The sequence below is a fragment of the Rattus rattus genome, chromosome 18 (genome assembly GCF_011064425.1).
Source record: "Rattus rattus isolate New Zealand chromosome 18, Rrattus_CSIRO_v1, whole genome shotgun sequence".
NCBI lineage: Eukaryota > Metazoa > Chordata > Mammalia > Rodentia > Muridae > Rattus > Rattus rattus.
The window spans coordinates 25,808,464-25,836,277 of NC_046171.1; the positions used below are offsets into that span (position 1 = coordinate 25,808,464).

Consider the following 27,814-nt stretch of genomic DNA (forward strand, 5'->3'; position numbering starts at 1 on the left):
CCCCAGGAAGGGAGGGAGAAGCAGTGATCTGGGAGGAAAACAACTTCCCACAAAGTTGGTACACTCCTTTGAATGGACTCACTCTAGGCTGCCTCTTATCCTGACTTTTGGCTGGGAGCCCGGAAGGGAGGGTCCTTCAGTTTTTCTCTCCCGGCTGAGGACATACGCCTTTCCCCTAAAGCAAATAAATAACTTCGGAGCTGTGGTGCCAAGTTCCAGTCCAAGCATAACTACCACTCCTCTCCTAGTGGTCTGCAGAGTACACCTGATGCAATGGACCAGCCAGTGGCTGTGCCCCCAGGCTCGGAGCCTGCTTTCCCGGCCTTTACGGGAGTCTCCTGGAGACATCCTCTGGCTCTTTTGGTGGAAAGTGGAGCACAGGGAAAGAGGCTCAGAACAATGTGCTTCTTGCTTCCTCCTCCTGAGACACACCACTCCCTGTTTACAAGGTGTGCGTTCCAGCTACACCAGGTGACCAGAGTTCAACAGATGTGGCCCTGACTTTGCACATGCTGTTCCCTGGGCTTGGAACACTTGTTTGACACTTTCCCCTCTGCTGGCTTAACTGGAGCATCTTCTCACCTGCATGCACTCAACTTCCCACCAGGAAATTGTCTTTGCCCCGCTCCTTACTCCCACCTCCCTGCCTGCTTCTGCAGCCTCCTGGACTAGGCCAGGCCTGCAGCTCTCACACCGAATATTTATTCTCTGTGCTTACTGCTCCTTTGTCCAAATGGCTTCCAATGGCTTCCTACAGAAGTCACACTTGAGTCTGAGGCTATGTACTGGCCCCAGGAAGAGGAGGCTCTAGTTTTTATTTATGTATGTGGTGTTCATCTATGTATGCATGTTCATGTGTGTGCACATGCATGTGTAGGCCCAATCACGACACTGGTGCCTTCCTTATTCACCGAGGCAGTGCTTCTCAGCTGAAGCCAGAGCTTGCTGTTCTCGTGAGTCACCTTGCCCCCAGGGATGCGTCTCTTGAGTACAGAATTATAAGCAAATCAACATGGCTGCCTGGCAGTTACCTAGGCAGGTTCTGGAAGTTAGCTTTAAGGCTTGGGTGGTAAGGGCCACCCTGTGCGCCCCCTTCCCAGCCTCTATTATTTTCAATCTAAAAAATTACTTTATGTGCACTGGTGTTTGCCTGCATATATGTCTGTGTGACAATGTCAGATCCCCTCAAACAGAATTGTGAGCTGCCACTGGGTGCTAGAAACTGAACCCAGATCCTTTGGAAGAGCAGCTGATGCTCTTAACCACTGAGCCATCTCTCTGGCTCCTTATCTGTTTTAAAGCAGGGTGTCACGGTCATGTAATCTAGGCTATGTCAAACCTTAATGCACAGCGGAGAATGACTATGTAGTACTTAGTTTTCTTTCTTATTTATTTTATGTGCCTGAGTGTATTGTCTGTCTGTCTGTCTCTGGAAGCCAGAAGAGGGCATCAGAGCCCCTGGGTTGGAGTTTCAGGTATTTCTGAGTGTGAGTGTGAGTGCTAGGGACTGAGCCCGGATCCCTAGTGCTCTTAAACATCGAGTCATCTCCCTAGCATGGACATCGGACTTCTGATCCTCTAACTGCCACGTCCTTTGTGTTGGGATTACAGATGTGTCCCTCCACACCTGGTTTGATACCCTACCCTGGATGGATTGAATCCAGGGCTTCAAGCATCCTAGGCAAGCACTCTCCTGAGCCATATCCCCAGCCTAGGAGCCTGTGCTTTTGTTTGAGACAGGTGTCTATACATAGCCTTGGCCTAGAAGTCACTATGCAGCCCAGGCAGGCCTCTAACTCAGAGATCTTCTTGCCTCTGCTTTCCAAGGGCTGAGATCAAAGGCGTGCACCCCCACACTTGGCTTAAAGCCTGTATTTTCACTTGGCTTGGCTTTGAGGCACACACAGGCCTGGGAACTGTCGCCTCACGTATGTCGCCCCATGGTGCTATGTTGTAACCTGTGGTGTTGCACATGCTGGGTGAGTACTCTGCCTCCTGCGCGCTGCCAATGCCAATGGCCCAGGCGTCTTTCTGCTTTCACTTCCCCTCCCCTCCAGCCCAGCGCAGCAATTTGCTTACGCCCTTGCCCTTACCATGCAAAACCTCACCACCAGCTACTTCTTTTCTCCTTTCTCAGCGCCAGGCTGTGAGAACTGCTTATGTACTTCCTCCCAAGACTGTCATGGTCAGTTCACAGACAGGAGCCATCAGATGGGACCTCCCTCAGCTTCCTGTCACCTCACCGGGGAGGCTACCCACTCAGCAGTATCCTTTTCCCTCCCTCTCTCCAACCGATTTCTGTTTGTCACCTGTTCCCACTTTCTCAGCGCCTCACCTCCAGCAGTCCCTTCCCCTGCCTCTTGGATGCCTGCGCCTGCCCTTCTGACAGAGAACTTTAAGGCATCCTAGGCATTGTTTCCCCACCCCCAAGCTGGCACTGCTTCCTTGACCTCTGAGGTGGCTGAGCTGAAGACAAGGCCAAGCAGCTTCCTTCACCCCTAAACTCACTTGTGTGGCTGCCCTAGATTCTGCTGTCTATGCCACTGACTTTTGGGTGCCACCTTCCTGGTTCTGCTGTCTGTCTGGTAACTGATGGTTGCTTTCCTGGCACCCCTCTCTGCCTACAGATGGTGGCAGTTCCTGGAGAACCCTGCTGGGTACAATCCTCTGCTTACTGCAAGGACACACACACTCACTCTCTGTCTCTGTCTCTCTCTGTATCCCCCCCCCCCCCAGTGTCATCTGTACCCTGCCATGGATGTTCTTGTGTGCTGGGGATGGAACTCAGGTCCTCAGACACTCCAGGCAGTAATCGTGCCACCGAGTTACACTCCTTACCTTCCTGTGCCTTACAAACATCTCTAGGCTGCTGAATCAGGAATCCAAGTTACAGCCAGCTCTTAGACCCTAGCCTCACAGTCTCAGGAGGCTTCCTTAACCTGCTCCTGTCTGCAAACTCTTGTCCTAGCTAATGGTATTACCTGACACAAGAAATCTGGCTGTCTGCCCTAAGTCTGGCAAATTCCACCAACCACCAAGTCCTTTCCAGGGCACTCTGGAGCAGCTCTTGGATGAGATCCACCCTCCTATCTTCAACTCCAGGGGCAGACATTTCTGACTCCATCTCGGCCCACTGCCAGTGCTCTACCATGCCTTCAGCTCGGCTCTCTGCATCAGAACAGATCATGGCATTTCCTCTTCTCAGCCCTCAGTGGCTCCCAGTCACTGAGGGGTCCAAGCTCACACTGCTCAGAGAACTTGCAGGTCCTAGTCTCACTGCTTGCCAAGCCATCCATGGCAAGCTACCCGTAGTTCACAAAGCACTGATCCTTGCTTACCCAAAGGACTCCCAACCCATTCACACCTAGAAAGTTCTCATTCCCACCTGCTTTTTGCTTAGGTCTAGGTCTACCCACACCCCTCCCCACTTTCTGGAAAGCATTCTCAGTCCTCTGTGACCCAGCTGGATCTCTCCTCTCTGCTGTGGTATCTTACAGCACCCTAAACTTTCTACTGAAGTTCCTTTGTTATGTATCCTATTCCCATAGACTCTGGGAGCTGAGGACTTCGCCTTGCTCTGCACCACAGTCCATCATCCGACGGACCTACAGAGGCTGAGTTAGAGCTTGGTGTGTGTAGAGAAGCTGCCCTCCCCTTCTGGAAGCAGTAGCCAACAGGCTGTTTCATTATCAGCTCTGGACAGCGTGTTATAATGACACACGCTGGCTTGGGAAAGCAACTCTCAGGGAGACTGGACAGACTGGAAAACCAGTGTGTGAAGCAGAGCCTGGCGGTGGATGCTGACAAAGTGCACTGCTGCTGTGCCATTTGCATGTGGGCAGGGAGCCACTAGCAGCCCTGGCTTTGCCTCATGCAAGGACAGAATCATGTGCCGCATGGCTGCTTTGGAAGTTTCTATTTGTTCCACAGCTTATGCCCATCAGAGTAGCAGCTGGGAGAACAGGGTCTGGGCTGAGTTCTAGGGCAGTCTTCCCTCTGCCCGGTCTTACCTCAGACAGTACTCTACTGTGCATTTTGCACTGGAAACTGCGAGTGTTTAGACTAGAGAAATGTTTCAGGATGCCACTTAGTGGAGAGCACTTGTTTTGTCAAGACAAGGCCCCCAGCTCAATCCTGGTATGATATGAATGTGAAATGTCCCTCGCAGGCTGTGTGTTTGAACACACTGTCCCTGGCTGGTAGACTTAAGGCTGTAGGGGAAGGCTGTGGGCATTATAGGCTTGCATGGCTCCCAGTCGGGCTCTATTTTCTGGTTGAGCCATGTAACTGGCAGTTGTTATACACTCCCTAAGCCACAGACCACGTCTAGCCTATGCATTCCCTGCCATGGTATTCCCTCAACTGTACTGAGAGCTAAATTAAATCTCTCTCGACTTAAATGAATTCTGCCAGGTATCTGGTCGGTCACAGGTTCAACAAAAAGTAACTAATACAAATTCCAGCCCTTGACAACAGAAAAGGCCTGTTAAATGCTTTATTCCATTACTCTGCAGTGTCTGTCATGAACCAGGCTGTGTGCATGCTCGGTAAGGACGTGCCCTGCCACTGAGTGACAGCCTGGCCCTGTTCTATGTTCCAGGTACACAGTCCAGCAGGCACAGCAGGTCCTGCCTTGTAAGCCAGGTGAACTCACCTCTCCCGGATCTAAGACCCCCTTTGACCAGATGCTAATAAAGGGATGCTCAGAAGCTGGTGTGCCAAGCAATGAGACCCAGTTCCTCCTCCTCCTCTTCCTCCTCTTCCTCCTCTTTCTCCCCCTCCTCCCCCTCCTCCTCTTCTTGGGCCATCTCCTTCCCAGACTCCACTTTGGGAAAACAGGAAAACAATCTGGTGTCATTTATGCTCTGCTTGTTGTCCAAGGTTTCATTCTCAAGTATCTGTCACTTAAGACTTATCTCGTGTGGCACTTCAGGCAATTATAAAGAGGCCTGCCAAGATACTCAGGCAACATTAGGTGCTTTGGTAAAACACTGGTGGCCTTTCTAACCTTTCTGCCTGGAACAGCAGGGTGGCTCTCTTCTGATTCTACCTCCGTCATTTATGGAGGTAGAGGTTCCCGGCCTTAAGGGTCAAAGTTTCTACAACTCTTGAACTTGACTGGGAACAGAGGAGTCAGGGGCACCTGACCATGTGAGGAGAGAGAAGCCACAGCTGCAAAGGAATGGCAAAGAAAGTTCTGCGTCAGAAGCTGGCTGCGTCAGAAGGCTGGTGTACAGTGATGGAGCACTGACAGGCCACAAGAGCATCAGGTATAGGGTGCCATTGACAAACAACACCTCTCAAGCCCAACCTGGTGGCACATGCCTGTGGCCTCAACCCTCAGGGGCAGGACCAGGGTTCAAAGCCATCTTCTGCTGCATAGTAAATTTGAGGCCAGGCTTGGCTACATGAAATCCTGTGCCAAAAACAAACTAAAAGTGTGTGTGTCTTAGTCATGAGGACCCCGAGTACCCACATGAAAAGCTAGGAACAGTAAGTAGAGTGCATCTGTAATCCCAGTACAGGGGAGGCAGACAAACCCCAAACCCTATCTCAAAAAGAAAGGTGGAAAGTGACTGGGAAGGCACCCGATACCAGCCTCTGGCCCTCACAGGCATACACAGATGCACTTACATATGCATGCATATATATACACCACCCACAGTACTAGAAAATTCATATGAGAAACTCTGGGCTTGGCATGGTGGCACACATTTGTAAGTACTAACTATTTGGGAAGCAAAGGAGGAAGATCATGTACGCCCAGAAGTCTGGGGCCAATGAGGTTAAGACCTAACTCCCACATTACTATCTGTCCTTTACTGTTGTTGTCGTTGTTAAAGATATTTTATCCGCATGCATGTATGTATGTGCACCACATTTGTGCTTGATGCCTGAGGAGGTCAGAAGAGGTAGTTATTGGAACCCCTGGAAATGGAGTTTTAGATGGTTGTGACCCGCTACGTGGGTACTAGGAATGAAACCCAGGTCTCTGCAAGAACAAGTGTTCCACTTCACTGAGCCATCTCTCCAGCTCCTTAACCCTGCATTTGAATGTTCTTACTAAATAATTAAATGCAAAGTTAAAAGTGGACAGCTTCGATTGGCCCGGTAGCACATATCTGCTAATGCTAGCACTTAGTAGGTAGGAGGAAGAGAATCAAGACTCCAAGACCAGCCTGGGTTACCTGAGACCTGTGTTCAAAATCAACCTGGGTACTCAAGACCCTGTCTAAAAAAACCAAATCATCAAAGTTTACGTTTGAGTCTATTAGGGGCAACCAGGTAAACAAGCCTCCACTGTGCTTCAGAGTCCTCCTTACGAGGCCTCAGGGTAGAAGGCAGGACAGTGACAATTTGCTGTACCAACACACAAGTTTTAGCATTTCCCCTTGATGTGTATGCATGTGTGTAGGCGTGTCCACGTGTAGGGTGGAGGAATTTATACCATCCTCAGGGGTGCCAACCATGTCCTTTGAAGCACGGTTTCTCAGTGGCCTGAGGCTCACCGAATATTAGACTGGTTCCAGTAAGTACTCCTAGCTTTGCCTCCTCGGGGCTGGTTCTTTGCGAATGCTGCCACGTCTGGCTTCATGCGGGTTCTGGGGATGACACCCAGGCCCTTGTGCTTGGGAGGCACCTTACTGACTGAGCCATCCTACCAGCCCCAGGAGCTTTCACTGTACAAATTTAAGGCTGGGGATTACAATACCATGTTTCATAGAGTCTGAGCTTTTGGGGCTGGCAGACTGGACCTCAGCTATGCAGCTTGCTCTGGACCTCATGCCCCTCTTCCATGGTATGTGTGGGGTAGTATTTAGCTATAGAAAGGGCTAATTAAGGCCTGATAGTGACACAGTGAGAGATGAGTCAGAGGCAGACTGGGGGTGAGAGACAACAGCCAATGAAAGGTGCAGAGAGCTGGAACACACCTTTAAAAGAGTAGCCAGGGCTCTGTTGGGAGGGCCTGTAACAGCTGAGTGATTCATGAGAAACATTCACAAAGGAGCCCCGTGTCTCTCTAATCTCTTCCATTATCTTCTTGCTAGCTTCTCTCTAAGGTCTTATGTAGCCCAGGCTGGCCATGAAATCCTAATTCTTCCACTTTCACCTCCCAAGTGCTAGAATTACTGGTGTGTGATACCAAGCCTGGCTTCTCTTTAATGTTCAAGGTCACATTAAGAAATGCTCAACCTAAACGAGGAAATGCTCTGTAGTAAGTGTAAGTACCAGGGGCAAAGGGAGGTGGTTTCACTATGAAACCAGAGGGCTCACTGCACTTGGGAATCCCACTGCTCTCTAGGGAAGCAGCTGGGAATGGCCTTTCACAGTGGCTGAGCAGACTACAGAGGGTGAGGCTGTGGGCCGGTACTCCCAAGCTCTGGTCTGCTTCAGACAAGAGCAGTGGGCTCCACAATCGGTCAGTTTTCATCCACTCCCACTCACAGGGCTGTCTTCTGCCTGAGCTATGCAACCCTGCACAGCAGTTTATCTTCACTGGCTTAGCCTTTCCCGAGTGAGTGAGGCTAACTCGTCCCTGACAGGGACTCTGTGCTAAACAGTTTGAACTCCTGAGATGAAGGATTAAATTTATCTATAATTAAGCAACTGTAAGCAGTTCGGGCAGATGTGTATGTGACAGAGCACTCCTAACTGTGCAGTGGTGTGGGTCATGACAAGGTCTTGGTCATCCAGGCTTTTCTTTATCATCCTGTAAAAACCTAGTGAAGAGAGGAGGGTAATCCTCAGACATATTAGGCTGAGGCAGAAGGATGACTATAAGTTTGAAGCCAGCCTAGCTATGGAGAGACGAGGTTCCAAATGAATGAACCAACAAACTGTTACGTCGACTGAGGTAGCAGTAAGTTGGAACTTCTATACAAGCGAACAGCTCACAGCAAAGCAAACCTACTGTTTACTTAAGAGAAGTGACTGCAGAATCTAAGGGAAAACTCACCTGGCCTCTCCTCTCTGTCTAAATCCCCCCGACTTTGAAAGGATAAGCACACCAATTTGGAGCTCTTGCAAGGATTTATTTGCTACAGAATTGCTTTCATACCCCAGCAAGCTGGACTAAGGACTTCTGGGTCTAAAAGGATTTAGGTCACTTCATGTTTTCAAGTGCTGTGACATTCAAAAAGCAATTTTGGTAGGGCAGAGATGGGGTAGAGTAGCACCATTTGCCATGTGGTAAGAGGCGAGAAAAATAATCAGTAATATTAAATGTCTAAGAATAGAGAAGGAAAGAATACTTTAAAGTTCCCATCTGGACAGTCCCTGAGCTGAAATCACATTTCTGTGTGAAGAGAAATGTTTGGGCTGTGACCATGAAGTGACAGATGCTGACCTTGGGCTTGGCTGGTGAAAGCTTCCAGACACTCTCTGAATGACAGGATATACGCCACTCATCTGGCTGATTCTGGCACGTGTCCTAAATGTCTCCTAAATCCCAACTCTCCTGGTTCTCTGAAAGGCCTGTGGTCATCCGATCCCCAATACTTCTTTTTATTTTTGAGACAGGGGCTCTCTACATAGCCCTGGCTGTCCTGGAACTCCATGTAGATCAGGCTAGCCTTGAACTCACAGAGATCCTCCTGCTCCTGCTTCCCAAGTGCTGCCCAATACTTTTCAGAACACGAATGTGAAAAACACCCCAGTGCCGTCTCACAGGAGCACCTGTTGCCTATTAATAGAAACAGAGGAGCCGTATGGATGTGAACTCAGACATGCAATGCAGCTCACAGTACAGCCGAGACTCTCTGGGAGACCATGCAGCATCATCAACCCGAGGAGGGTGTGAACCCCAGCAGCTGCTCAATGGGTTTAAACCGCCATTCGTCAGCCTCCAGCTCTTCCACCAAACCAGCCAGTTTCTCCATCCGAGCGACTTGCTGATCTGTAAAGAGTCAAGAGATAGCACACACCAGGACACTTCCCATTAGACTGCCACCAAAGTTACCAACGTGACAACTATCTAGGCTTAATCTCAAGGCAGACTTTCCTTACTTATGTAGGTCTGAAGACAAACTTTTGAAAACAAACCAAACCAAACCAAACTCCCCTTTTCTAGCCATTCTCCACTCACCTGCATTCCAGGGTCAAGTGCTCCACCACTGGGCTCTATCGGCTTCCATGCACACTGCCCTTTGTGTGTATGTATACATGTATGTGGACGTATGTCATGTACATGGTGGGCAGAGGTTGGCACTGGCTAACTTCCTGAATCCGTTCATTCTCATTATTTGCTTATTATTTATATGTATGTGTGTGTGACTAGGGAAGCTAGAAGGGGGTGTCAGATCCCCTACAGCAAGAGTTACGGATGCTTGTGAGCCACCCTGTGGGTGCTGAAAACGAAACCCAGGTCCTCTGGAAGAAGAGCCAGGGCTTTTAACTGCTGTGCCATCTCTCCAGCTCTTATCTGAACATTGTTTTTTCTCTTGCTGTCTGAACCAGGCAAGGTCTGTCACCCCTTTATCTCCCTTCAGACTCAGCCCTTTCCAGGACCAAATCTCAAGATGGGGCTTCCATGTTCTTTTCTTTCTCTGAGTCTGCAAAGTTTTTTATATTAAGATAATTTTAAATACAGTTCTTAAGAAATATAGGTGACTCTCTTGCGGAGCCCACACCCATACTTGGGTATGTGCTCTCCTTTTCCTAAGGTCTCTCTCTACTAATCCTACTAATCCCTATGTTTAAATCTGTATTAACAACTTCCCTCTGCTCAGAGGCAAGCAGGGTTTATTGCTGCAGCAAAGTAGATCCTGTAGCAGGAGAGGGACTCAAAAGTGAGGCCCTACCATCTCTTAATAAAGAAAAGAGAGGGGCTGGAGAGACGGCTCAGCAGTTAAGAGCAGAGTGCTCTTGCAGAGGCCCTGAGTTCAATTCCCAGCACCCCTGTCAGACGGCTCACAACCACTTGTAACTCCAGCTCCAGGAGTCTCTGTCATCATTAGGCCCTCGAGGTCCTCGCTCTCACTTGCACACACCAATACGTGCATAATTAAAAACAGAAAAAGAGAGTGTGAGTGTGAGGGAAAGACAGGGGGACACACATACACACACAGAGACAGAGATGAGGGGAGAGAGAGGGGGAGAGAGGGTATGAGGGGAGACACTCAGAGACAGACAGACAGACAGACTTGGGAAGTGGAGGCAGGAGAAGTGCTCTGAGTTCTAGGCTAGCCTGGGCTACGCGTTTCAGAATTTCAGAAATGAGTTTCAGAATGAGAAAATAATAAGAAACATAATTAAGGGAAAGCCTCTCAGTTATGAGGGGCTGGGGATGAGCCCCAGTGGTGAAGCACATGCTAGTGTATGCCGTGCTCCTTGTTTGAGCCCTAGCACTGTGAAGAGTAAAAAGATAATTACTACAGTCACTCTCTCAGATGTGCTAGATGCTAAATCATGGAGGTGGTCTTCGGGGCTCATGTCTGCAATCCCAGCTCTCGTGGCTGAGGCGGAAGCTGCCGTGGTTTGACCTGGGAGGACTGGTGCATGTTGAGACTCAGTGAAGTGCATGTGCCACCCGGAGTTCAGGGCTTCCACAGGGCAGAAGGCGCTACAGACACTAGAAGAATGTAGTGTCTGAAGGGGAGCAGTAGCTAGTCTCAGGAGAGGGGACAAAGGCAGTTGAGGAGCAGGCAGCAGCAGCTCCACTAGAGAACTGAACCTGGGGCTTCAACTTCAAACCTCCAAGGGGATTTTCAAGCTCAACAAGATTTTAGAATGTCCTTCAATTCAGAAGGTCCACTTAACCAGTGTGCGGCTTTTGCCATAGCAGTGACCTTTCATAGGCTGTGTCCCTTCACTTCCCATAAATGCACAGGACAGCAGGTCTTATACTCACCATGTTTCACCTGTTTAAGCGTGGATGCCACTTGATAGCTAAACACCGACTCACAGAGGAATCGCTCAGAGCCATCTACAAGCGAAAGGCACAGGCATTAGCTTTAATAGCTTCTGGCAAAGCAAGAGAGGCTGTGCACTCATTCCCTGCTTCTCCATTTGAGGTCTAAGGTGTTTCTGGTGAGAACAAAGGGGATCCTTTAGAACACTGCTCTGTACAAGCTACCTCTCTATACCTAATATTAAAATAGTTCTACTTGTTAGAGAGTTCAAAAATAGTGTTACAAAAACAAAAACAAGAAGCCTTAGCCTGGTGTCCTAGTTACCACTGCCTGCCTCCTGACCTGTTCTCTTCTGTATAGCAGGCAAACAACTATATGGTACTTGTGTGACTTACTGTGACAGAACTCTAATTACTTCCAGTCTAAAAAACAGCCAAGGGAAAAACAGCTGTTGACCTCTAATTTATCAAATGACATCATCACGACCATCAGAAAACCTTGCTGGGAAACTTCATTCTGTAAGCACAAATGGTAACCTTGACCTTCCAACCAAACCGAGCACTGCAGTCGGATCCTGATAAGGAAAATGGTGCAAGCTCAGAGCCTAGTGTTGAGCTGGTGCCAACAACTGCCAACAAAAGGTGGCTAGCTCAGTCATGACGCCATCAGTGCCAAGGCTGACCCTACAAAACACATCCCTAAAGATAACCCACGTAGGAGAGGGCGGCAACCCCCCAGGGCAAGTGTTTTATTGCAGGAATTCCCAGAAAAATGGAAGAGAGGACGCAGCTGTCCCTCTCGAGGTAGGAGTTCACACTAGCACTGCCAGATGTCAGCACCCACTCGTCAGTCATGGACTGCTGTGGGATTAAGTGACAGGGAGACACTAACACACTCTAGGCTCGTGCTGAGCTTCACACAGCCTTTCTTTACAAGTCTGGGTGATCAAAGGCAAAAGTCCAGATACTGACTCTATCTGAACGGTGTGAACACACAACCAGGAGGGCTTCCGGTCTTACTACCTTCAAATCAATGCCAGATAGATAGATAGATAGATAGATAGATAGATAGATAGATAGATAGATAGATAGATAGGTAGAGATAGAGAGACCACTCTTAGGATGAGTAGTCTCTAAGTTCAAGTCTTTTTATCCTTCTTTCTTGAGGTACTGGAGGTGAGACCTAGAACACCACCATGGCTGGTGTACCCCTTGCTTCTGACTGGTGTAAAGATCTAGAATGCTAATGACATCAAGAACTGTATCTATAAGAGCAGAGAGCAGTGGGCAGCTCCAGAGTCCACCAGGTGAAGGAGCTGCCGAGAACCCTTGACACCAAGGACGCGGTGTATTATGGCCTTGCATGGAAACAACACACTGGCATCCTTCTTAAAGAGCTCACCTACAACCCACCACTCACTTTGCAAAGAGCGAGACACACTAGTAGAGTCGACTTCCCAGGCGGTGGTCCTGAACTGCAGGAGATGGAATTATGGGCTGTAAGGGTCAAGTGCTGTATGGGGAGCTGCCTCCCACCCTCATTTAAGCACTAGGACACCACACTTAAGCTATCACAGTGGCCTATCTTTCTTGGTCATGAGTTCCAAAGCAAAGACAGAAGCTCACCTTTCATAAAGGTGTCAGGGTATGACTCTCCACACGTCAGGCTCAACACTGCATTCCTGTTCACACGCCGCTTTGCACTGACTACGAAGCCTCCTGCTTCCTTTTTATCTTGTACTTATTCACTGCTCGTCCCAGTCCACTGCTTCTGGAACCACATCTACCAATCTAAAGGCTGGCATCTCTCCCAGGCGTCAGCCTGAGGCGACCAGCCAAGAGTGCATCAGCTGTCCTTTTAAAGGACAAGCAAAGATCACATGTGGTAAAAGTTCACTGATGGCCCAAACTGTATCACCAACTCCATTCAATTCAACGCTAAGAAATTTCATTTAAAAGATATTAATTACTTCACAGTAGGCAACTGTGATTTATATAAGCCAGTGGCCTGTGAGGGCCCTAATACAGCCACTTCTGGGCTGGAAGGCACACTCTAATTTGCTCACTAATAATTGGGTGAGAGCAATGTTCGCAGAGGGCAGGAGACTGTTAAAGCTCCCTGTGTGCTGCTCTTAGCAGACAGCAGATGTGACAAGAAGTTCATCTGAGAGGCTAAATACAGGTTGTTTGGATTTATATCCTAGATTCAGGGCCAGGCAACATCAAGTTGAACCTGTCAGGATTATGACCCACACCCAAACTTGACTCTTTAATTCTTCTTAAGGATTTATTTATTTAATATATGTGAGTGCTGTTTTCATGCACACCAGAAGAGGAAACTGGATTCATTACAGATGGTTGTGAGCCACCATGTGGTTGCTGGGAATTGAACTCAGGACCTCTGGAAGAGCAGCTAGTGCTCTTAACCGCTGAGCCATCTCTCTAGCCCCTGTTCCTTATTTTCTTTCTTTCTCTTTCTTTCTTTCTTTCTTTCTTTCTTTCTTTCTTTCTTTCTTTCTTTCTTTCTTTCTTTTTTTTTTTTTTTGGAGCTGGGGACCTTGCACTTGCTAGGCAAGCGCTCTACCACTGAGCCAAATCCCCAACCCCCTGTTCCTTATTTTCAATGGCAACCTTTCTTCAACCTTTCTCTACCCCTTCCCCCCCTTTTAGAAAGTCTGACTCTGCCCAGCCTAGCATGGACGTCTCTAGGTAGTCTAGGCTATCACTGAACTCCCAACAGTTCTCTCATCTCAGCCTCCTGGGTGCTGGGGCTACTTCATTCCATCAGCATGGCTTGTTTTCATTGTCCTCTTCCATTACACTAATGTGAAAAAGAACGGGGGCTAGGGACGTACTCAGTTGGCACCACTGGGTTTGGTCCCCACCATGAAATAAAGCAGATGTAGTAGTATATGTCTGCAGTCTCAGCACTTGGGAGGCAGGAGGAGGAGGAGGTAAGGAGCTCAAGGGGTTAGAGATCAAGCCTGGACTACATGAGACTCAAAAACAAATGAAAGGGACAACAAAGAAGAAAAAGGCTTTGATAGAGGTGGGGTCACCTCGAGAGCTGACATTCTTGTCATCTCATATCTAGGAGTGCGTCGTGGAAGGATATACACCAATCATATAAATATCATGTCTTTTTCCGCAAGAGACTTCAGTATCCATGGATAAGGCACCGGTGTGGAATTCAGAGGAGGTATAAGAGGGGAGGTTGAGGCAGAACCAAACTCTGGCAGACTCTGTGGGGGTAATGGTGGTCTTTTCACTTTCTCTCTTTCCTTTTTTTCAAAAAAAGATTAATTAATTAATTAATTATATATAAGTACACTGTAGCTGTCTTCAGACACACCAGAAGAGGGCATCAGATCTCATTACAGATGGTTGTGAGCCACCATGTGGATGCTGGGATTTGAACTCAGGACCTCTGATAAGAAGAGCAGTCAGTTGTCTTAACCACTGAGCCTTCTCTTTAGCCCTCTTTTCATTTTCTTAAATATGACATTTATTTACTTATGTATGGGTCCTCATGGGAAGGCCAGAGGACAACTTTTGGGAATCAGTCCTCTTCTCCCACCATCAAATCCAGGGATCAAACTTATGTGGTTAGACTTGGAGGCAGGCACCTTTTACCAGATGAGCCATCTCGCCAGCCCCTTTTCTGCATCTTGATATTCAATAGTATGTCAGATACTTGATTTGGCAAAGTCAGTTGTCTTCCATTGTAAGCAGTTTTTAAGATTACTAGGGAGACTCTGGGACAAGAGAGGCTACAACTGTGCACCGTGAGTTTTCATGTGATAAACCCACCATCCGATAGAGTCCAATTGATTTCTTAATGAGGTAATGAGAATGGCTAGATATAAACCTATTAGAATGTGAGCTCTGACTAACTCAAATGACTTTTCTCTTGAAGCAGTGTTAAGTACTGACCCTCTTCTGGTCTATAAAGATCGTTAAGCAATTTAAATAGCTTCACCTTGCCATTTGTTTTGTGGCAAACTCCTTAACTACATCCCTGCTGCAGAGAGCTACAGCTGTAATCCACTTTTAGTGCCAAATACAGACCAAAGCCTCTATTTCCAGTCAGACCTGGTGATACCAGCCTGAATATCAACACAAATGGAGACCAACAAAAAGGCACTGCAGAAAGTGCGCATGCCCCATACACCACCTTCCACACCATGCGTCCCAGCTGCTTCTCTACCAAGCAGATGTGAACAACCCCAGAGCCTTATGGTACTAGAGTTGCCAGGCATGCAAAAGAGTCAGGTCAAAGAGTGCATGAGCCCACTGGGTCCAGTCCCCAACACTGCTTTGGCATAGTTTAACCTGAAACTGTTTTATTTAAAGCATCTGATATAAATGTTTGCCCTAAAAAGCCAGTCCCTAAATATAGTTTGTACCTTTCTCAGATATATCACCTAATTAATTTAAAATATATACATATACATATGCAAGATTTAAAGCAAAAAAGACCATTTTATAAGTCAGAAAAAATTCATTGCTTGACTCTAGTGAATTCTGAGTCCTTAATGGATTCTCCGTCAGTATTTTTAAAAATGAGAAGCCTTGGACACTGGTCAAAACATTTTACTGTCCCAGGCTAACCCAAGACCCACAGGGTGGGCCCAGACATGTGCATTTAGCTTCTTTTGTTTCTTTCCTTTCCTTTCCTTTCTTTTCCCTTCCCTCCCCCACCCCCCCGTCTGTCTCTCTCTGTCTCTGTCTCTCTCTTTCTAAGAAAGAGGGTCTCACTGTACACCCCTAGTTGGCCTGGAAGTCACTATGAAGAAGAGGCTGGCCTAGAACTTAGAGACATCTGCCTGGCAAGACATATTTAAGTTCAGTGTCTCACATGAGTCTTATGCTTCTACCATGAATCACCAGTTTACCTAACATGAATCCGATACGTTCCAGTCACTAACACCATTTCATGGCTGCTGCCCGTGACCTATTTCTGGCCAGCCAGTCTGTGTGCTAAGACAGTGGCTGCAAATCTATCTCCAGTGCTATAAACCATGCGGTCACACAGCCATGTCTGGCAGTGGCCCATGAGAGTCACCTTCACAGAGGTAAATACATTAACTCTTATTTCCCCTTCAGGCCTCTCTGGTGGGGTAGATACTCACTAAAAAGAAGATACATAACAGGCGTTACAAGGCCACCTGGAGCAGGAGATCAAGAGGGTCCGGAGCCAGTGGCAACCCTGGTCAGGTTACTCAAGGGCCCCCAGCCCCAGCTCCTTTACATTTTACATGCACTGAAGGTCTGAAGCCAATTACTCAGCAAACACAGCATGAGATCACCTTCTAGCATCTCTCCAGCTCCTTTCGGGTAGGTGAACAGAGCTTTCCGTGGTGGGGCAAGGTCGGACACACTGAAACCAGATCCGGGGACAGAACTTCCACTGACCCCACCAGCTGAAGATGAGGACGAGGAGGCGGCCATTCCCTCCAGTAGAAGTCTCTCTTCACTAGAGGAAAAAAAACAGCAATTGGCAAGTTTATAAAGCCAGATGGACGACACTTCATTCTGGCCCAGTAGGACCAGCTTTCCCTGTCCTCCATCCTTATATAGTCTTTTATAATGTCACGCAGGTTTTCAAGTAAATCATGTTTAAGAAGAGCTTGAATGGGTATGGTGGGACACACCTTTAATCCCAGCACTCAGGAGCTAGAAACAGGCCGATACGTGAGAACTGGAAGCCAGCCTGGTCTACCTAATGAGTTCCAGGATAGACAGAGAAACCCTGTCTTGAAAAACCAAAAACCAAAACCAAAACCAAAAGAAACCTTGCCTACTTAGAGAGCCCTATTTTCTCCCATTAACGAATTATGCCACTTGGACTGAATGTGGATAATTCCTGAGTTATGAAGGGAGATATGGCAGGGCCAAGGCAAAAATGGGACCACAGATAAAATAATACTACTCCACAGGACAGTTTGTCTTGGATACACTCCTCACCAAGCCAAGCCACACCACCAAGTTCGCTTATCAGGTTTTCCAAGTAGGAGTCCAGAATAACACTGTGTTCTGTTCCCAAGGAAGGGAAATCAGTGAGGAAATTCATATTGGCACGTTCATTAAGAACTCATTAATCTTTTCATCTAAATGTCATACCTAAATCCAACACTTGGTGGCGCCCCAAAGCTGGAACAAAAATAATTCAGGCTCAAATCTCAGAAACAATGGTCCTTCATGAACTGAGAGCATCTGTGGGCCTAATTCTGCATCCCATCTGAAAACCCGGACCCCAGTAATGAACACGTCTCATAAAACTCAGAACAAGAACACAGCCTCAGAAGCCTAAGAAGACTCTACAGTATATATTTTAAGACTGGTTAGTACCATGTTTATGCCACTTAGAACCTGCACCTTGGAAATTCTCTGATATTCTAGTTCTGCCCAATTTGGTAGCCATCAGTTTCATGTTGTGTCTAATAATGTAACTGAAAAGCTATTTATGTCCATTTAAAAATACTAGATAAAATTTCAATAATGGGGCTAGTGGTTTCTCACTGGGTCAGAATTCTAGTATTTAACTGAACAAATGACTTTACACAGGAGTAGTGGTGTATACTGGGACATTCTAGTTACACAGGAGGCTGAGGCAAGGGATTTTGTAACCTGGAAACATAGCCGAGAGCCTGTTTCAATAACAATGGACAATGGCTAATCTTGGTATTATACAGATTTCAGCATTGAAAAAAAAGACTTTATCTATTTATAGAGAAGGTCTTAATTTGCTAGCCTGGAACTTACTATCTATCCTGACCTGGTCTGAACGATACTCACGGCAACCCCACTGTGTCACCTTCCCAAGTTCTGGGATTATGGTCATGTGCCACCACGGCTGGCTTTGAAACAATCTTTAAAATGAATTTTCCAGGGCTGTGGATATTGTTTACTTAGGAGTATCTGCCTAGTATAGAGGAAGCTTAGTTCCAGTGCCACATAAACAAGGCATGGTGGCACAGAGTAAGATTCTTGTACCTGGGAGACAGAGGTGGAAGAACCAGAAGTTGGAGGTCATCTTTGATTATAGCAACTTCAAGGCCAGGCTGGGATACATAAGATCCCTCAATTGGACAAAACAAAATGAAAAAAAAAAAAAAAAGGAAACAAACAAAAAACAAAAAACCAAACAAACCCAACAACAACAAAAAACCAAACTAATAAAAGCACAACTCCCTCTGTTATGGTCAAGGGGAATTGTGCTGAGTCGTTTTTACTTATTTCCCCCTTAGTTCTGACATACTTGCTAGAAAAAGTTGAAGGCTGGGTTATGACTCAGTGGGGGGAGCACAAGCTATAAACATTTCATGCTCTAGTTTCAATCCCCAACGCTGAAAAAGTTGAAACACTTTTTAAACAGAAAAATACTAGAGAATACTACGTTCCTGTAAATCCTTTATGTCTAGACCATCTCGTTTCCTTCTAAGGAAAGTGGTACACGCAACCTGAGATGGTGGCTGCTGGCCCAGAACTACGTGGCAGTGACATGTGGCTGTCAGAGAGGCAGAGCCTGGTTTCTAGTTGCATCATATGGCCGTCGTAGGTTGCACTAATGAACACTGACATGGGCTAATAGTAAAACTGCTGCTGTGAGACTAGCAGCCTGTTATGAATAAATGCAAACTCATTAACTAGCTCTTTTCCTTTCAACTTTTTTTTTTTTTTTTAAATGGGGTCTCACTGCTTAGCTCTGGCTGTTCTGGAACTTGCTATGCAGTTCAGGCTGGCCTCACACTCACAGGGACCCATGGGCCTCTCAGTGATGGTATAAAAGACTCTGCCTGCAAGCCCAGCCACACTGACAATACTCTCAATTTTGCCCTTACATTACTTTCAGAATTTACTTGTTCAGGGAAAGTAACCCTTTCTGTGGAATTTATAACTTCTCTTTTGTGGTACATCAGCTTGAAATATAGCCTAGTAAACTTTTAATCGTTCCTTAAAAGAGACTTAAGTATTGATGACGGGGTCCAAGCCTCTCTCTAACCCATCCCTAGTGGGATAAAGGGAAGCATACAGACCACTCAGCCTCTCCCTGGAGAGCAGCTCTGGCTTTACTTCCTCCCAATTTAGAGCAGAGCCCACTGAGAACCATTTATTTTCCTCAACTAAGATTTTAAACTCTGATCTTTTCGACTTCCACCCTGATGTTCTATTTAGTTGCTACTGCGTTGGATTTTGAATCGCAGAGCACCCAGGCGCCTGCCAGTCAGCTTCAAAGGCTAGCCACAGTGACTATTCTAAGCTGGAACTCATCAAAGGAATTCCCTTTCATCTTACTTTCTTCCCAATTCTCAGAACTATAGCTCCATACACAAAACAGCTGGAGTGGGAAAACAGTGCTGAGTCAGCATCAGCACAGGTTAACTTTACATAAGCCCTTTCCTGAGGAGAGGAGGGACACCTGAAAGATGTCTGCCTGCCTCTAATGATTTGCTTAAGGTTTCTTTGGGTTTCTTTTCTTTCTGGTGCTGAAGATGAAAGCCAGGGCCCTGTTAAGTGCATGTCCCACTCTGAGCTACACCTCAGTTTCTAGTTTTGACTGCCATCATTACGGGGTAAACAGAACAACCACCCCTACACTGCAAATGCTGAGCTTGGGGATTGACTGATTTCCTATAACTCCAAGTAGCCACTCATTTATGTTCTTAGAATGCTTACACGGCCCACAGGAACCCGACTTCCTAAAGGTCATCTAAGTTTTGGAGTCATGGCTTGTCGATGTGTTAGGGTACATGAGGGCGAACTATAACAGTGGATAAGGACTGACTATGGGGGTTGAAGAGTTGGCTCAGAGGTTAAGGGTGCTTGCTGTTCTTGAAGAAGGTAAGAAGGTAGGTTCCCAGCACTCAATGTTTGGACACCTACAACTCCAGCTCTGAGGGATTTGTTGCCCGTTTGTTACCTCCTGGGTCAACACACACACACACACACACACACACACACACACACACACACACACACACACACAACTAAGTAAATCTTTAAACATGAACTGAGTATAAAGAACTGCCTGCCTAGGTCTGTATTCTGGCTTTGCTATCTGCTGTGACCTCTCTGTTCCTTAGATGTCTCAACTGCAAGATAGAATCAATAACAATGTAGGGCCTACCTTAAGAAGAGTTACAAGGATTAAATAAATACAGCCTAGACAAACAGATCGGCCCAGCCTGGCCTTCAATCGAAGATTCTGCTGTCTTGGCCGGCTGAGTGTTGGAATTACAGGTATGCAGTAGCACACCCAGTTCTCCCTCTGCAGAGTCCAGTTTTTCACACTTACTATGTAAAAGTCCTCGAAGGGAAGGGTCTGCTCAGGAGGCAAGCAATGTTATCTGTTATGCACTTCACACATTCTAGCACTGGGCTACACCCTCAGACAGCACATTCACCTTACGATCTTACTGAGAATCTTGCAATGGGGCTGGAGAGATGGCTCAATGGATAAAATGTTTGCACTGGAGGAGTTGGGGATCCCTTGAAGTCACTTACAAGCCTCACAGGTGTGGTAGCTGCCTGTAATCCCAGCACTTGGGAGGTAAAAGATAAGCGATTCCCTACAGCAAGATTGTTAGCTAGATTGTCGGGAATGGGAATATTCTGGGATCAGGGAAGCTATGAAAAGCTATGGAGGAAGACAGCAGACACCAGCTTCAAGCCTCCACATGCAATGGCATACACATATGTTAAAAAAAAAAAAATCTAACCTATGACCTTGGGCCTGGGGATATATACAGTTCAATGGTTAGAGCATTTGCTTAGCAAGTGTGAGGCAGTGAAAAAGGTCCTGTGATATTGGAAAGGAGAAAACAAATTACCTTTGTACCTTGGAGGCTCGTATAAAACCCTTATCATAGTGTCTCCTGGATGGATGATTTATAAATAATAGGACAAGAGCTGGCAGCTCAGTAAAGACTGCAGGGGACAGAGATAGTTCCAGTCATGACTCTTTCTGTGGGGAGTATACAACTCTGCCACCCAGGAGACTACCAGTCCCACACGGAGGCACTCAGTGAGATTTTGTTGAATGCTGATGATTGAATATCTGGAACTTGGCCTTATCAGGATCTCTGTAGCTGCTGACAAGCATAGGAAGCGCTCATAGTTAAAGTAAGGATATTTGTGGGACACAATATGGCTGGCGTGGTTAAATACTTACTTTGTATACGACAGGGACGACCTCGCACTCATAAATTAACTTTCCGCTTATAGTCTTAAAACAAAACAAAAAAAAAGAGATCCTTCTTAAAAATAAAGCTCAGAACAAACCAGATGCTTAACTCGATTCGGATCCAGTGAGGTGGCTAATTATGACAACCGTTGGGTTCTACTAACAAATCACTAGGTGTTCCACCTAAACAGACGGATCACCAACCGCATTAACAAGATGCAGTACCTCCCTCAGGGTGGGATGAAGAACCTGGCTGGAGAGGGGAGGAGTCAGCACACTAATCCTGGTCACTCTAACTCCACCCAAGGTACGCTTCCCACCCAACAATTCCGGGAGGAAGGGGGAGGCTCGCAGCTGCCCCATTGCGCAGGCGCCAACCCGCCCCACGCATGCTCAGTCGGAGGAAATTGTCTGCATACGCCTGGCGCGGGAGAGCCTCCAGGGTTTCTTTCCACCCACTCAGTTAGTCTTGGCAGGTAGGATCGTAGGGGGATCAGCTCCCCACCGAAGATTCTGGAAGTCTTGGTTACTTACCTCAGCAGCCTGTGCACTTTGACTGACAGCCCCGCCCCCTGGACGAAGCAGTGCGGCCTCGTTCGCCACGACGTAGACAGCAGCGTGCGCGTGCCCGCCTGAGCTGTGGGAATTTTATGGCGGTGTCCCTGTGGCGGTAGGGGCTGTAAGGGCGGTGCTGGCGCGCATGCGTGGAGTAGGCGTGGCCGGGTTGGGCCGGAGTGAACTTTCCGAGAACACTTCCGGGTCGCCGACGCTGCCCCGCCCCGTCCCCGCTCCCCTCCCCCGCAGTTCTGGGTCTCTTGCTGCCTTGGTAGTCTTCTGGTCCCTCTCTCTAGCATATGGTGTTCTGTTTTCTTTTATGACTTAGTACTTCAGCTTTTCCCATGAAAATTGCACGAAGACATAAATACCTTGCCCTCTTCAAACATCCATTACCCAGAGCTAGTTCGCTTTCGTCCTTCTGCGCAGTCTCTCTCTGAGTATGTACCACAGAGGCTTCGTGCTCAGGGTACTTTGTAAAGGCTACTTTTGTTTGAAGTGGGGAAGGGATGCTAAAGGAGTAGCCCACCAGGGTGGCATGGCAAAGACTGTTGATAATTGCATCCCCTTGTCAACGTTGACTTTCTGTGTTCTCAAAACACAAACCTCGATTCCTGCACATGACTACGAATTAGCGACTTGACTGAGGGTTGGGCCATGCATTTATTTAGCGGGATTGCTAGGCTTTCTTTGGAACGTTTAAGTACATGAACTTGAAGACGCAGCCATCTGGGATGGGAGCATGGGTTAGTTTATGAGGAGTCTTTACTTCCTAATTATTGATTGAAGCGGTGACTACAAGCGTCACTTTTAGTAAGTGATGCGGTTTGTTGTGTTCTGGAGGCAGTGGCCTCAGGAAACTGTTCCTTCCCAGTACTTTGTTGGTCTGAGAGCTATGCTAGTAGGTCATATTTTAGTTGTACTTTGATAGGGAAATCAATCTGATTGGTAGCTATTTATTTCTTGCACCTTTAAAACGGCTTAACTCTTCCGTGGGTATTGTATGGGTGATTCCTCAATGCATCGTCGTACTGGATAGAGTATGATAAGACCATATACCATCATACTGGATAGGGTGGATGAAGCACCCTGTCATGCTTAGGTGGCTATCAAGACTTCACCCCCTATAGGTTAATCAGACACCCATACAAGAACTTACAGTGGCCGGCCAATGGAAAGAGACACTATTTTTGCTTACGATGTGCTGTGAACTGCTGCCCAGTTGTGTCCTTAGAGGCCTACATAATGAAGTTTTTTTATTTAAAAAAATTTTTTTTTCTTTTTCTTTTTTCTTTTTTTCAGAGCTGGGGACCGAACCCAGGGCCTTGCGCTTGCTAGGCAAGCGCTCTACCACTGAGCTAAATCCCCAACCCCTTTATTTAAAATTTTTATCATATTTATTTATTTAGTCTGGGCGTATGCTACCTGCCTATATTAAATTTTAACTTTTTATTACATTTATTTATTTAGTCTATGTTACATGCCTGCATTCTTTTAACTTAAATTTTTATTACATTTGTTTGTTTACTTACATATTTTGTTTCTGTGTGTGCTACCTGCCTGCATGTGTAGTTCAGAGGACAACCCGCAGGAGTCAGTTTCTCCTTCACTATGTGGGTCAGCACCCTTGGGAGCAACTGCCCTTACCTGTTGAGCCTTCCTAGTGACCTAAGCTTTCATTTTCTAATAAAAAAATAAACAAAAGGACACCTTTTCCCCCAGAAGGTGTCATGGATGTTCTGCGCCCACAGCTTGTAACATTCGATGGTCGGAATTATAGAAAGAATCCTGTCCAGGAAAAGCAGCCCCAACATGAAGAGGAGGAGGATTTCTATCAAGGTAATCAATCCTAGTTGCTCTTAGGTATGACAGGGAGGACATGTTCTTTGTACTGTAGGTGCAATTCTTTGCAGGTCAGTGGTTCTGACAAAGCTGATCTCAAGTGAGGCGTTGTCCCTGCTTGTATTTCATGTGTCAAGATATATTTCGTCCTGTACAGAGGCTTCGGTGCCACGTGGAGTAATTTTTTCATTATTATTTTTAAAGATGTGTGTGTGTGTGTGTGTGTGTGTACATATGCCATGGGTGTCTGAAGAAATCTAAAGGGGTATTGGACTCACACAGGTGGTCGTGAGTGCTGGGATCTGAACTCAGGTCACCTGTAAGACCAATATGGACTCTTAACTGCAGAGCCCCCGTGTAGAGTTAATTATTATTGTTAATTCTTAATATTCTGTGGCAAAATTAAGCCTCTTTACCTGTGAAATTGTAAAAGAATATGAATTATTATTATTATTACTTTTTTTTTTTTAAAGACAGAGTCTCTCTGTTATGTACCCCTGCCTGTCCTAGAATTCACTCTGTAGAACAGGCTGGCCTTGAACTAATAGAGTTCCGCCTGCCTCTGCCTCCCCAGTACTGGGCTTAAAGGAGTGCACTATGGTGCCTGGCTAAGAATATGAATTATTAAAATAAACCCGTGAAGGATTTAGTCCAGGGCCAGATAGCATTAACTTGTTATTCTGTTAGTTTTTCCTTCTTCTGTGTAGTCATGCCTTGAGAGTTCTCAAGACACATTTAGTAATTTTGGTTTTGTTTTTAAGATTTATTTATTTATTTTTATGTGTATGAATACACTATAGCTGTCTTCAGACACACTAGAAGAGGGCATTAGATTCCATTACCAGATGGTTGTGAGCCACCATGTGGTTGCTGTGAATTGAACTCAGGACCTCTAGAAGAGCAGTCAATGCTCTTAACCACTGAGCCATCTCTTCAGGCCAGTAATTTTGTTAAAACAAAACAAAAAAAAACAAACAAAAAAACCCAACTGAATAGTTGAGGTGGATTATAACTGTTTTCAGAGCAATGACTGTTCCTTTTAGGTTCTTTGCAACTTTTCCTTTTGGTTCCTAAGGGTTTCCACTGAACCTTAAACCTTGGGGCTCACCCCACCCCCACCCCCGAGATTCTTTTTACTGTCCACTGTCAGCCTTGAACTTTGAACTTTTTGAGTTTTCCATTCTTTGTCTCTCCCTCCCTTCCCTCTCTCTCTCTCTCTCTCTCTCTCTCTCTCTCTCTCTCTCTCTCTCTCCCCTTCCCCCTCTCTTCCTGTCTCTCCTTCCCTCCCTCCCTCTCTCTTTCTCTCCCCCTCTCTTTCTCCCTCTCCCTCCTTCTTTCTTTCTCTTTCTCTACCCTGGGGGGGCGTCTCACCCCCTTCCCCCAGTGCAGGATCTCCTCTAGGCATATGCCACTATGCCTGGCCTCTCTTTCTCTACCCTGAGGTTGATTGTTGGCTAAGGAGGGGGCTGTTCTCCATTGAGCAATGGCATTCAGAGGTGTCATGGTTTCTTTGCAGACCCCATGGAGTACTCGGATGAGCCCTGCGGTGCCTATGAGGTGGAGCAGACCCCTCACGGATTCCGGGCCACCGTCAGTGCCCCTAGCCTGCTCTACAAGTGAGTGAGCAAACTCCCTATCAGCTTCCAGGAAACTCAGTGGGAAGCTGGCTCATCAGTCTTTCACACTCAACATGGTGATGCTTGATTCCTAATGATAAGAGTTTAGTGTTTCGTGTCCTGAAATGTCAAAGGCCTGATTACAGATTAATGTAATCATCTTGTGTGTTGTCACATCCTGCTGACTTTTACTTTTAAATGTCCTTTGAATCTACATTTATCTCCACTGCCATCCCCTTCTTTTCTAGGGATTCCTTTTTAAATATGTTGATTTAATTTCTATGTGTGAGTGCTTCCATGTATGTGTGTATACTGCCAGTGCGCCTGGTGCCCAAGGAGGATAGAGGGCTTTGTTGAGTCCTCTGGAACTGGACTTGACAGGTGGCTGTGAGGCCCCCGATGTGGCCGTGGGAACTGCATCTGGGTCCTGTGCAGGAGCCATAAATACTCTTACTGGCCGAGCCAGCTCATCAGCCCCTCTGTGGATTCTTAAAATAGCCCTCTAGAGTCTCTGGATCTCTGCTCTCTTCTGAGTCCTTACATCAAAAGTAGAATGATTTAAAAACATGTATTTTGAGATTTGTTTTTAAGTGGACTGGTATTGTGCCTGTATGCCTGTCTGTGCACTGTGTGTGTTCAGTGCCCGTGCAGGCTGGAAGAAGTCACTGTGTTCCCTGGACCTGGAGTTACAGATGGGTATTAGGTACCATGTGATGCTAGGTCCTTAACTCAGGTCCCCTGGAAGAGCCGTTGGTGTTTGACCACTGAGCCGTCTCTCTAGCCCCCCAGTTCCCACTTATTTATTTATTTATTTTTGACACATGGTCTTGCTTTAGAGTTAAGAGTGGCATGGAACTCTTGAGCTCTCGATCCTCTTCCCTCAGCCTCCATTTTTCCAGATTCCAGATGTGCATCACCTCACCAGGCTCGGAATGGTCTTTTTTAAAAGGAAAACGATTATTTGACAACTTCTGCTTAGAACTGACGTGCAGGGGATGGAGAGATGACTTAGCAGGTTGAGGCACCTCCCATGAAAGCCCTGGTAACCTGAGCTCCTCCTGGGGGGAACCAATGCCACAGAGCTTTTCCCTGACTTCCATGTAACCTGCTGTGGAAGGTGTGCCCACACATGCATATACACATGAATACACTTAGGTGTGCACACATACACACTAATAATATATTTTAAAAGCTCTGCTTTTCTACTGGAAAATTTAGTTCACCAAAGCAATGGCCAATATTGTGAGCATTCCTTGGCCGATTCTGCTTCTCCCACCCCTCCTCTCCTTTCCTTTCCCCTCTCCCCTTCTTCCTCTCCCTCCCCTTCTTCTCCTTCCCTCCTTGCCTGCCTCCCTCTCTTTCCTTCTTTCCTTTCTTCCCCCTCTTTAGCTTTATATTACTCTCTTTGCCTTGAGCTTAGTGTAAGAAGATCATCTGATTTTTTTCAGTTCCTCATCTGTGCTGTGGTTTTCCAGCCTTTGAGTTCATGTGTGTTGTGTCTTTTTGCTTTGACTGTGTGCTGACACTCAGTCTTTCTTCTTACCTGCTTAAGTTCTCCTTCCTCGAGAAGCTGGCTTTGATCCCTGCCATTCCTGCCCATCACGGAGCTGTTGTTCATAACGCCTCTCCTCAAGTCTGTGTTTATCTATGTGCTGCTTCATGGCCCCTCCACAGATGGGAAGCCTTGAAGGCAGGGCTCTGCCTGTTCCACTAACCCTTAGTGCTTACCCAGGCTACTGCACTCTTTTGAGGATCGTCATTTTATATAACTGTGAACTTTGCATGTGCTTGCACGCATGCTCTCTCATGCTTCCCCCCCACACTAACTGCTAGACGAATGCTGTCAGAAGCTGAGCACCTTCTGGGCTTGCCCGGGAAGATCAGCTGGTCTGAAAAGCCCATCAGTCATTGCTCTTTTTCTGTCGTAGCAGATGAGTTAGGTCCACTCTATGTGGAGAGCTGCAAATAGGAAACTGAGTGCATTCGAGCTCCTTTTCATCCTCCTTGAGAACATTCTGAAGTACTTGTTGTGAATGAAATTCTATCTGAATGTAGCCAAATGGGACACCAGAGCTAACCCTGACAGCTCACTTTCTGGGCTCTGCTGACATTTCCTCCCAGGAGACGGATTTCAGGATGACACGACATTTTCAACTTCTTGAAAGAAGAAGTGTAACTTGTCTTAAAGTACATACGTGCTACACACAGCTATGTATGTACATACGGCTGAGATGTATAAAAATTCCTTAGATGCTTACTTCTTTTTTTATTTTTTAAAGATTTATGTATTTCTTATATATGAGTACACGGTAGCTGTTTTCAGACACACCAGAAGAGGGCATCAGATCCCATTACAGATGGTTGTGAGCCACCATGTGGTTGCTGGGAGTTGAACTCAGGACTTCTAGGAAGAACAGTTAGTGCTCTTACCACTGAACCATCTCTCCAGCCTAGATGCCTACTTCTGATGGTGACTTTGAATTCTGTAGACCTGTTCTTATGTTCCTGATGAATATATGGATAATAGATTAGATATTGGCCCTACTAGGTCTTAATTACTATATAACATTTACTGAGAAGATAGCCCTACTCCCACCCTTTCTCTCTTTCCTCCATCCCTTCCCTTTCTTTTTTTTTTTTTTTTTTTTTGGTTCTTTTTTTTTGGAGCTGGGGACCGAACCCAGGGCCTTGGCTTCCTAGGTAAGCGCTCTACCACTGAGCTAAATCCCCAGCCCCCCTTCCCTTTCTAAATAGGGGTTCTGTACT

The 27,814-nt window shown here is 46.6% G+C and overlaps 2 protein-coding genes across 3 annotated transcripts in view; one reads left to right on the forward strand and one right to left on the reverse strand.

Annotated features, from left to right (window-relative positions):
* Positions 1-8,012: 8,012 nt before the first annotated feature.
* Positions 8,013-21,721, reverse strand: Anapc16 (anaphase promoting complex subunit 16). Of its 2 annotated transcripts, XM_032888399.1 has the most exons (5): positions 21,570-21,721; positions 21,024-21,077; positions 16,159-16,325; positions 10,850-10,924; positions 8,013-8,896 (listed from the first exon to the last, which is right to left on the reverse strand). In XM_032888399.1, the coding sequence occupies exons 2-5, from the start codon at positions 21,053-21,055 to the stop codon at positions 8,781-8,783; spliced, it is 390 nt and encodes a 129-aa protein (XP_032744290.1). In that variant the 5' UTR covers positions 21,056-21,077; positions 21,570-21,721; the 3' UTR covers positions 8,013-8,780. The 2 variants fall into 2 exon arrangements, with proteins under 2 accessions (XP_032744290.1, XP_032744291.1); XM_032888400.1 differs by lacking the exon at positions 21,024-21,077 and having other exon boundaries at positions 21,570-21,720.
* Positions 21,722-21,821: 100 nt separating this feature from the next.
* The window catches only part of Ascc1 (activating signal cointegrator 1 complex subunit 1), an 83,038-nt gene continuing 77,045 nt past the window's right edge, over positions 21,822-27,814 (forward strand). The window contains 3 exon segments of the mRNA XM_032888401.1: positions 21,822-22,030; positions 23,313-23,429; positions 24,949-25,048. Of these exon segments, the coding sequence (XP_032744292.1) occupies positions 23,321-23,429; positions 24,949-25,048 (209 nt within the window). The 5' untranslated portion in view covers positions 21,822-22,030; positions 23,313-23,320.